This window comes from Malania oleifera, chromosome 4 (genome assembly GCF_029873635.1).
Source record: "Malania oleifera isolate guangnan ecotype guangnan chromosome 4, ASM2987363v1, whole genome shotgun sequence".
NCBI classification, from domain to species: domain Eukaryota; kingdom Viridiplantae; phylum Streptophyta; class Magnoliopsida; order Santalales; family Ximeniaceae; genus Malania; species Malania oleifera.
The window spans coordinates 12,234,598-12,246,210 of NC_080420.1; the positions used below are offsets into that span (position 1 = coordinate 12,234,598).

Here is an 11,613-nt window from a genome sequence, read left to right on the forward strand (position 1 = left end):
GCAAAAGTGGGTACAACTTTGAAAGACTCCCTCTATCAATATGCATAATGAGAAGTTTAAACATTTAAAGTTTAAACATTTTTCAAAAAGTACCCAATTTTGCCTCTTGTCCCCCTTTTGGCAACAACAAAAAGGGTTATTGTAAATATAAGACACGTAAGTAAGACATTGAGTATGAATCATTCATATGCAAGATATGATTGAGAGATTTTTTTTGAAAATTTCGGCAGCATGCCATTTGAAATTAGAGCATTTTCCCAAAATACATGTATAGAAATGATCTGATTGAGTTTTAGATTAACAATTTATCCACATTACCAACTCAGACATTTCAGTATGATCAGGACGAAAAACATAAATATAACTATCAACATGCAAGATATATGATAACCATGCATTTGCAAAACACATACAAACTCATAAAGTATAAAGAAATAATAGATTTAAAGTTCAGAGCCATATGTTTTCTATGTTAAGAAGCTTCCCTTAAGTTCGTGCATTCTATCAAATTTCTAGGAGGCATCTTTACTATGCATTAGACCTAACTCACGTCTAATCTGTATGAACCTGTCTTCTTGAAGGGGTTTGGTGAAAATATCAACCCACTGCTCATTTGTGCACACAAATTCAAGTGCCACATCCCCTTTTTGTACATGATCACAAATGAAATGATGTCTAATCTCAATATGTTTGGTTCGTGAGTGTGAGATAGGATTTTTAGATATGTTGATTGCACTAGTACTGTCACATTTAATCAGAACCGTATCATAGTACAATCCAAAATCCATAAGTTATTGTTTCATATAGAGAGTTTGGGCACAAAAACTTCCAACCGCAGTATATTCTGCTTCAGCTGTGGATAAGGCAACTGAGTTCTGTTTCTTGGAGAACCAAGAAATTAGAGATTGTCTAAAATAGTGACAAGTGCCGATAGTACTCTTCCTATCTACCTTACTACCGACCAAATCAGCATCAGTATAACTAACAATCTCAAATATTGTATGCTTAGGATACCATAAACCTAACTCAACAATTCCAACAAGTTACCTAAGAATTCGTTTGACTGCTAATAAATGAGACTCCTTAGGAGCGGCCTGAAACCTAGCACACATGCACACACTAAACATGATATCAGGTCGACTAGCTGTAAGGTATAAGAGACTATTAATCATGCCACGATATAATTTCACATCAACAGGGATGCCTTGCTCATCTTTATCAAGTTTGATGAAAGAACTCATAAGAGTACCAAGAATTTTACTGTCTTCCATATTAAATTTCTTTAGCAAGTACCTAACACATTTATATTGGCAAATGAAAGTCCCATATTTAGCCTATTTAATTTGAAGTCCTAAAAAGAAACTCAGTTCACCCATCATGCTCATTTCAAATTCACTTTGCACGCATTTGGCAAAATCATTATGTAAGAACCTGAACCGTGATAACTGGGTTTAAATAAATAAGAGAGGGGCAAATTAGGAATTTGGCATATCTATCGACGAAACCAGATTTCTTAATGAAGTCTTTGTTCTTCTTGTCGACGAAATTCAGAGACTCGTCGACGAGGAGAAGCCGAGGAGTCTCGAAAAAATTGGAGATCCCAGATTCGTCGACGAGGCCACCGATTCGTTGACGAAGGCAGTGAAAGATTCGTCGACGAGAACACCATTTCGTTGACGAATTGGGCCAGGTCAAAGGGGCTATAAATAGAATATTCCTTACTTCTAAGCTAAGAAACTTCAAACATATCCCTCTCTCTCTTTAGAACTCTCCCTACTCTCTTTCTTTCTCTGTCTGTCTCTAAATTTCTTCACCGATCATTGATGGAATCGAAAATTTGAAGTTACCACGAGGATCGTGGAAGGATTCTCGACAATTTCTACAGATCAGAATCCCGTTTCGGAGATTTTTGGGTTTTGGCTAAATATCAAGGTAAGACTCAGTTTTCAATTTTGATCCGGTAGTTTTGTAGGAAACTATCTTGTAAGCATATTATGTACTGTGATTTGTAAGTTTTGGAATTCGGTTCACTGTTTAGGGACCTTAAAGTTCAGGATTTGCTTTCGGGAAAAAGGTAAGGGGAACTATGTTTATATTGGTTATTTTTGAAATCGGACTCGGTGAAACTGTGGTTCACGGTCTTGTGTGTGTTTTGACTACTCATTTGGGGGGATCTAACGAGGAAAACTATGAGTTTTTCATTATTACATTTTTGGGAAAAAAGGGGGTGACGGGCTGCATCCCTGGTTTTGTTGAAAACCGTGGGTATATGTTGATTTATATTATGATATTAGAATGGTCGTGCCTTGACTTGTTTGAAACTGTATTTGTTTGGAAAGCCATGATTTAGATTATCAAATGGGTGTGGTTTGTTTGGTTATATGAGCATGCATATGTTGTATCTTGGTGAAATAGGAACGGGGTTCCGAATTGTTCCAAGTTTGAAAATCCGGCTTTTGCCACTAGATTGGCTAGCTTTCATGCCGAAGGGTGTGTGAACACCAGATCTGCACCGGTTCAACGCTGATGCTATGCCAGGTTATTGGGGGCCCCGACGTTTGCCGAAGGGTGTGAAATATCACCAGACTGCTGGCGTTGGCCGAAGGGTGGGAGATACCACCAGATCACCGATTTTTACCGAAGGGTGTGAAATACCACCAGACAGTCCGACTTCGAGCCGAAGGGTGTGACGACACCAGATTGTATTGCTTAGTTTGTGAAAATACTGGAACTATTTTGATTGTTTTGACCATTGATCCATGCATGTTAGTGTATCATGATAACACTCAAATGCCACACACCGATATAACATGTGTTCTTCCTTACTAAGAGGTGTCTCACCCTTGTTGTACGTACATTTTTACAAGTCCTTCGAGTAACCGAAACTAGCGTCCTGGTGTAGGGAGCATAGTGGTTGGTGTACTGTGGTTAGCACTTGAGTAAGTGCTAGTACTGTTTTGATGGGTTGCCATTTTGAGATGTATTTGGGCACTCGTTTGTACGTTTTGATAGAGCTTTGTGTCTGCTCTTATATAGACTATGGTATGGTACTACATATGTATATATGGAATGACCTTTTTTCGTTGTATATATGATTGAGTTGGATGTATTTAGGGTGCCTGGGAACCCCACGGGGTCGGACCCTCATCCTTTGTTCTGTATTTATGGATGATTTGTATGATACAAGGATAGGTTAGATTCCATTTTCACCCCCGGGTCCCATTTCCGGGTTCAGGACGTGACAGCTTGGTATCTGAGCCAACATCCAGTCGGAAGTGTGATGAAATTCACATCGCCTGGGTTTGGAAATGTGGGTTTGCAATGAGGACGTTGCGTTCTATAAGTGGGGGAGAATGTGATACCCCATGGATGAAAGACTTAAAAGATTAGATGTTACTACCCATATCAACAAGGTGCACCTTTCTTTTCGGGAGCTTTCCCATAAGAACTCCATAATTAAGCGTGCTTGGCTTGAGGCAATCTTGGGATGGGTGACCACTTGGGAAGTTTTCTCAGGAAGTGTGTGAGTGAGGACAAAACACACTGAAAAGAACACGTGTTGGTTTGTGGGGCCAGTCATTAGTCCGATAAGGCCCACCCCCTATTGTCTGGTCCAGGTGGAGGAGAAGAGACGCAATGCTCCCTGGCAGACCCAGGTTGGAGTGTTACAAATTATACAAATCATCATTAGTTGGTCCAAAAATAATATCATCAATATAAATTTGAACAAGGAGCATATCATCATGTTTAGATTTGATGAAAAGTGTCGTGTCAATTTTGCCTCTAGAGAAACCATTTTCTAATAGAAAACCACTAAACCTCTCATACCAAGCTTTAGGTTCTTGTTTCAAATCGTACAAGACTTTTGACGACCGGTATACATGATCGGGATACTTATGATCTTCAAAATCGGGAGGTTATTTTACATACACTTCTTCATTTATATAGTCATTTAAGAAGGTGTTTTTAACATCCATTTGATACAATTTAAAGTTCTTAAAAGCGGCATAAAAAAGCAACATACGAATGACTTCCATTGTAGCTACAGGAGCATAGGTTTCTTCAAAGTCTATCCCTTCTTCCTGATAATATCCCTAGGCAACTAGTTTAACTTTATTTCGAGTTACTACCACATTCTCATTTTTTTTGTTTCTATATACCCATTTAGTTCCAATGATAGTATGATCATTAGGCCTAGGAACTAGGGTCTAGATTTTGTTTCCTCTATGGTTTCCTTAATGTTTTTGGGCTCTTCCTGAGATAAGAAGCCAAAATGACTAACTAAATTTCTTAAGGAAGATCGAGTGAGTACATCACGTGAAGATTCACCTATAACTTAATCTAAATGGTGGTTCCTAATGAATTTCCAATTCCTAGGTAGCTCTTGAACCTCACTTTCAACTTTATCATTTTCAATTGATTTATCATTTGCTTCTAAATTGATATCCACATTATTTTCAATAAATAACTTATCTAAACCTTTTCTAATGTTAATATCACCTTCATCATCTATTTTAGAAAATGGATTAGATTCATCAAACACAACATGAATAGATTCAATAACAGTTAATGTTCTCTTATTAAATACTCTATATGCTTTACTATTAAGAGAATAACCTAGAAAAATACCTTCATCAAATTTAGAGTCAAATTTACCAAGGTGCTCATTATCTAGAAGTACAAAGCATTTACAACCAAAGACATAAAAGTAGGAAATATTAGGTCCATGGTTGTTCCACAATTCATTAGAAGTCTTATTAAGTGAAGGTCTAATTAACACTCTATTCGTGACATAACATGCAGTATTCACAGCTTCTGCCCATAAATATTTAGGTAATTTGTATTCATTTAACGTTGTCCTACTCATCTCTTGCAAGGACCTATTCTTTCTTTCTAAAACTACATTTTTTTATGAGGTCCTAGGTACAGAAAAATTATGTGAAATGCCCTCTAGTTCACAATAGTTTTTTACGCCACCATTTTTGAATTCAGTTCCCCTATCACTTCTTATGTGTGTGATTTTGTAACCTTTTTCATTTTAAATTCTTCTACACAGTTTAGTTAATTGTTCACATGATTTATTTTTATGAGAGAAAAATAGCACCCATGTGAACCTAGAATAATCATCCACAATAATAAAGGCATACAAATTTTCACCTAGACTTTTGATTACGCACTTAAACTGCGTAATTAGGTGTTTTAATTCATGCATTGGAACTTATATTTTTAATTAAACATCTAATTATTCTCAATATTTTAACACGATGTCATATTTATAATAATTGGGTTTTATTGAGCAATTTATGAATTTTTGGCATATTTTTATCGTAGGAAACTTATCGGGAGTTAAAACTAGCATTAGTTCGTAATTCACCCATAATTTTTCCATCTGAGTTTTGATTGAGATGATTCAAAATTATGGAGAAAGACGAGAAGATTATCTACAACTTTCGTGTTTCAAGCTTTAAGAGATACGAGCTCTAGTATGGTTGATTTTTGCTTTGTTCGCAAGAAAGTAAAAAGAAGGAAACAAAAAGCAAATAAGAAAGCAAAAAAAAAAAAAAAGGTGATTTGACCCGGTCATGCAGCTGTGTCCTCTCCAAAAAAACCATTGGTAGGGCTTCTCTCCCCTTCCCCTTTATATAATTCTCTTTTTTTTTTTTTTTTAGTAGGCAGCTCGAGGCTCCCCTCTTCTTTTCTTTCCCTTCTCCTTTCCCTTTCTCTTCTCCTTTCCCTTTCTCTTCCTTCTCCCTACCCGAGCTGCTGCGGTTCTCCCATCCGCCAAGCCACAGCCCCTAGGCACCCTCTTCTTCTCCCTTACCTTCTCCCTTCTCTCGTTTCTCCTATCTTTGTTTTTTTTTCTCCTTGCTCTCGGCTACATAGTCACGCACCCAGCTTCTCTTCTGCCTCTCGATTGTTTTCTCTCATCTCTCCATCTCTCCTTCTTCCTGTCTTCTCTCCCTTTTCCTCTCCTTCTCAACTCCCTTCCCCCTGTCCCAGCTGCCAATCCAGCAACCTAAGACCCTCCATAGCTGAGCTGCTGCCGCTCCTCCTGTCGATGCCTGTCGCTCCTTCTGTGTCTTGCCTCCCTATTGCTGTCCTACTATGTTGAAACCAGTGAAGACCTGATCTTTCCTTGCCTCCCAACTGTTGCCAGCCATCCTAGCCAAGACAACCAGCTGCTGTTGCAACCTGCAAACCCGAACCACAACCAGCTTCTGTTTCCTCCACCTCTCTCCCTCTCTTTCTTTTGCTTTTTCTTTTTCTTTTCTTTCTTATCTTCCCTTTTAGTTTTTTTTTTTTAAATAATTAAATGAATCTTGTTATTTTTCATTGAGTTTTAGTTAAAGTTTGAAGTTTTGAATCTTTGTGTGATTATTATTATTAAAGTTTATTTATTTTTTTTTCTTCCCTCAATTAAATTTAGCATTAGATGTAATTATTGTTCGAGTTATTTAGTTAATTAATTAAAGTCCGGTTTGTTTCTTGAAAAAAAAAAGAATAAAATACCAAAGAAAAAAAATACCTTCCTTATGATTTAAATTGGTTGTCTTTCTTTAGAAGTTAAATTTTGTTGGGTTTGATTTAAATTAAGTTCGTTTAATTTAATTTCAGATTTTTATCGTGTTCCTGTTTAGTGTTAATGTTAAAGTTTTAATTTTTGGTTAGTTCTTAATTGCATAAAATCTTTGGTTCTTGAGTTTTGCATTCGATTGAGATTTTTAGAATTGCGTGTTTTAGTTTACGTAGGAAAATTAGCGTCTTTAGTTTTTGTTCCAAAATTCAATGCGTGTTTCAATTTTTCCCTGGTTAATTATAAGATTTTTGTTTCTCGATATTTAATTATGTGTGTGTTAGGTTTTAGAGTTTAAATTGCACGTTACTTTAATTCATTAAGGAAATTTCAAACAACCAGAGAACCCGAATCTGAACTGAATTCAGTAACTTTTTATTTTCGATTGGAAATATATAAAATTTGGAATTGAACCGCATTCCTTAAAGAGACGATCTAACCTTTGTGTTGAATATTACACGACAAAACTCCTATACTTGGGATAGCTTTCGAGCTACTCATTTTTCGAGTGAGTCAAGTTTTTGGCACCATTACTGGGGAATGTCAGTCTTAGATTTTTAGCATAGAATCTTAGTTTATTCTTCAAAATTTAAGTTATTTTATATAAGCTGGTGTTTGAGAGTATTAAAAAAATTTAATATAATATTATACTATATTTTATTCAAATTCACACAAATTCAAAAGCAAATACCGAGTCCATACTCCTAAACTGAAAAGGTTAAAAGGTTGTATAGGGTTTAATAAGTCTTTTCATTTTCCAGATATCTGTATAGCCAATCAGCAAACAACTAGGAAAATTTTCTCGAATTTTTTTTTTCCATTTTATTTTTATTTTAAAATAATATATTAAATAATACCCTATTTGGTAAAATATTTTTCAGAATGGTTCTGATGTAATCTCGCTGGACCAAGCAGCGAGATTTGCCACGCGTTAGTATCAATTTATTTTCCAAGAAAATCTCGCTAGATGGTCCAACGAAGTTTGCTTGCCACGTGTCCACACACGATTGGGCATACCGTTTAAATCTGGTTCAGCAAGTTTTACTGCCTAATTAATTGTAAACTTATGAACTCATTAAGTTTTCATTAAACTTATGAATGCATTAATCTTTGAAAATAAACTTTTGAAATATCACTCATTTATTGTATCCAAATTTGTTATGTTCAAAATTTTTCATTAATGCATTCAATACTGTTATATTTTGAAAGATTTTGTCCATGTCCAGCTGCTATGGCTTTTGTGAATTTTTCATTTTATAATGCATTACTGCATTTTCACTCATTCCATACTTGTTTTATTTTGTTGTAGTAGTACCCACAAATGTCTTCCGGGTTGGTTTTATTTTCATTGACGCAGGCATATATGGGGAGGGCCTTGCAAGGGTCCGAATTGCAGGAATAGGCTTTGTACCCGGAGGAGTTGGCTAAGTTGAAAAATGGGGCACCTTGGGCGAAGCAGATGGTGCAAGGGGAGCATTGGAGCCATATGAGGTTGCTGCCGGTGTTAGCAATGAGTAGAGCTTTGTGCACCGATGGGGTGTCGAAGGAGAGCTTGATGAGGTACTCCCCATCGGACTTGGAGACGAAGGTCTCTATGCTGGTATTTCTGACCGGGCACGCAAGGCGGAGGAGGTGGTTCATCTAGGAAAAGGAGCGGCGGAAGGCAGCGTGTAAGAGATCATGCTTGGTGGCGGAAGCGTTATGGAATGGAGATGAGGGGGAGTTACGATGGGTGAGATGGGTGGTGAAACCTAAAGGTTTGGTTTCAGCCAGTAATGGAAGAGAGGTGAAGAGAAGGATCCGGAGACAGTAGAAGAGAACGAGCATGCTGGGAGGGGGAGAGAGAGGAAGAGGTAAGGAGGGTGATTGTTGGGCTTTTATGGGGCCTAGTTGCGTTCAATCTAGATGATGACCCGACTTTCCTTTAATGAGAGATTTCTATCATAAGACTTAGTCCATGAGTACTGTGGCTTGGGCCAAAATTTTTTGGGCCCGTTTTGTAGCACATTCGGAACCCTATGCGTAGCATATAAAATGATTGTTTTTGAGTGATTAGGTCAAGTAGTCACATTTCGCGAGAGAGAGAGAGAGAGAGTATTGTACCGCCGCACTCTATATTTTTCTTCCTAATTATAGTGAAATCTCTGCAACTCCGTGGACGTTAGCAAAATTGCCGAACCATGTAAATATTGTCTTGTGCATGTGATTGATTTTTTCTTTGACGTGTATTGTTTCTTTATTTTGTTTCTCACAGGTTTCGAGAATTTGTCGTTAATTCCCAACAATGATTTCATAATTGACACAAGTAATTTTGTGTTGGATGGAAATTTCCCTAACACAATTATATATTTGAAGTGATTTTGACCCAAATTTCTAAAGTGACATTTCTAGGGAAGATATTATGTTAATTTTATGAATATAAAAAGACTGTTCATATTAATTTGAATTGAAACAATTTTAGAAAGAGACAGACTAAAAGGATGTCATAAATATCTTTTGCGGGTCGGCTACTAAATGGGGTTAATTAGGTCATTAAATGGGGTAAGGGAGAGCAGGCAAGGAGTTGAAGGGCAGCAAATCTCGCTGGACCAACCAGCGAGATTTAAACGGTCAGTCCAATCATGTGTGGACATGTAACAAACAAATCTCGCTGGACCAAACAACGAGATTACGTTAGAGTCATTATAGAAAATATTTTCCTAAATAAGGTATTATTTAATATATTATTTTAAAATAAAGATAGAAGGGGAAAAAACTCAAATTTTCTCCCTCTGCTACTGGCCATTGTACCATGCCCTGCCCCACTATTTCTGAATTTGAACTAACACTGCCATGCTTATTTCTGGTGAAGATTTCATCTGGTACAGCTGAAACTGAAAGACATCTGTCTCTCTCTCTCTCTCTCTCTCTCTCACACACACACACACGCCAAAAATGAGCACAGGGAAGTATAGTCGTTATAAGAACAGTACAATTTCTCAACAAACCATGGCCTCTCTCTGTCTCTGTCTCTCTCTCTCTCCATGAAATGAAATGTTATTTGTATGAGATTGGGGTGAAGTTCTCCTCCTTATTAAAGAAACCCATCTATGGTTTTGAGCCCAAGAGCAGTTTCCCTTCTTAAGGTTCATTTTTTATTTGCCCCAAAATGGAATTCATACGCTCTGGCTTTGATGAACTGCACATTACAGAATTAGGAGGCAGCAATGGGACACCCGCCAATCACCCAACCAAAGTCTACAAATCTAAAAACCTCGAGACCGAGAGGCGGCGGCGGGAGAAGCTCAGCAACAGGCTCCTCGCGCTCCGTGGATTAGTCCCAATCATAACAAATGCAAACACCTAAAACCCCCCATTCACACAATCTCACCAATCTTACCAACACAAACAATCAAAACATACCCATTTATCATCAATCAATATTTATGACCTTTCCTTTGTATTTCTCATTTATGGAACATACCTCTTGCCTGGTTTCAGATGAACAAAGCAACCATCATTGAGGATGCAATCACTTACATAAAGGAGCTGCAGAAGCATGTGGAAGATCTCAGTGAGCAGCTTGTTGAATTGGAAACATCTTCTGAAGAGGAAGCTGAGCCCAGAGATGCTAATCATGGTCATGATCACGGTAATGAGACTGATGCTGCTGAGGAGATGAAGAAACATGAGATAAGGGTAAGTGTATTAACATCACTGATGAACTAATAAGTACTGCAGTTTTCCTTGACTATAGCATTTTTGGCATTGGTCGATGTCAATAGGCAGGTGTTGAGGCGATTCGCATTGACGAGAACAAGCTGTGGGTGAAAATGATCTTTCAGAAGAAAAGAGGTGGGTTGAGCAAACTGATGGAGAGCATGAGGGTTCTTGGCTTAGAGTTCACAGATACCAGTGTTACTACCTCCAAAGGAGCCATTCTTGTTTCTTCTTGTGTTCAGGTAAGATGCTGCAATGTAAAATTTGTCCTTCCTCTTCTTCTTCTTGTGGTGGTAGGATTAATGTGTATATCGGAATTTGGGTGATGCACTAGGGAATGTATGGGGTAAAGCTTGAAGCTCAGCATACCAGGGAGCTGCTGCAAGAGATTATTAGAGGCATATACAGCAATTAATTGGCTGGAAAGCTTTGATTAGCTTGTGATTGGGAGTATTGATTTTGGGTTTTGAATTTGAGTTCGTGTAGATTTAGCAAAATTCAATACAATTTTATTTGTCAAATCTATACAAATTTAAATCTATGGTTTGAAGTCAGGGCTTCCATTTTAGTCATTCGTTGAAGGAAAAGAAGCTTGGAGAGGTGGAACTATACTTAATTATGAAACTAATCTGTACATCAAGTATAAATAAATGACCAGTACTGTTACTTTGGAACCGTTTAATGAGGAAAAGTCAGTGTATGATCCCCATGATTAGCCTTCCACGAGAGCAATTTTGCAGCCTCAAAGCTGATTCCCCATTTACGATCACTAGCTAGAATAAGTAAGCAAATGGGAGACTGGAATTTTAATTATTATATAGAAGCCTATGATTATTTTATTTTATTTTTGCTGAAGTGGTAAATCTTGGTATGGTGTCCCGAAATGAATGCGCTCACTCTTAGTATACAATCTGTTCAAATTTATTATAAATTTAAATGAAAAGGAAACAAATCTACTTTGTTTTTTTTTTTTTTTTAAAAAAAAGAAAAAGAAAAGGAAACACATTTATTATATTCATTGAAAAAAAGAGGTCTTATAAATTTTATGTTCCAATATTAAAAATTTATTATTCTTTTTCTTTTCTTAGAAATTAAAAAAAAAAGAACTATATAAGTTTATCTAATGTATCATCTATTCATATTATAGATTTTATATAATATTTGTTTTGGACAATTTTTTATTCTAAAAATAAAATCACCATAATACATGGATTTGATGGCTTATAAAAAAGATATATCACTGTCATAAAACATTAATAACATGGTAAAAATTTTTAATAATGTATAACAAGAAATAAATAAACCATGACTTCCTCAATCTTACAATTAACAAATATAGA

General features: G+C 36.7%; 1 protein-coding gene across 1 annotated transcript; it reads left to right on the forward strand.

Moving 5' to 3' along the window:
* The first annotated feature begins 9,564 nt into the window (after window positions 1-9,564).
* LOC131153472 (transcription factor DYT1-like) lies at window positions 9,565-10,947 on the forward strand. Its single transcript, XM_058105812.1, has 4 exons — window positions 9,565-9,699; window positions 10,055-10,252; window positions 10,339-10,515; window positions 10,608-10,947. Exons 1-4 carry the CDS (start codon window positions 9,664-9,666, stop codon window positions 10,686-10,688), a joined length of 492 nt encoding a protein of 163 aa, XP_057961795.1. The 5' UTR covers window positions 9,565-9,663; the 3' UTR covers window positions 10,689-10,947.
* Window positions 10,948-11,613: the final 666 nt, after the last annotated feature.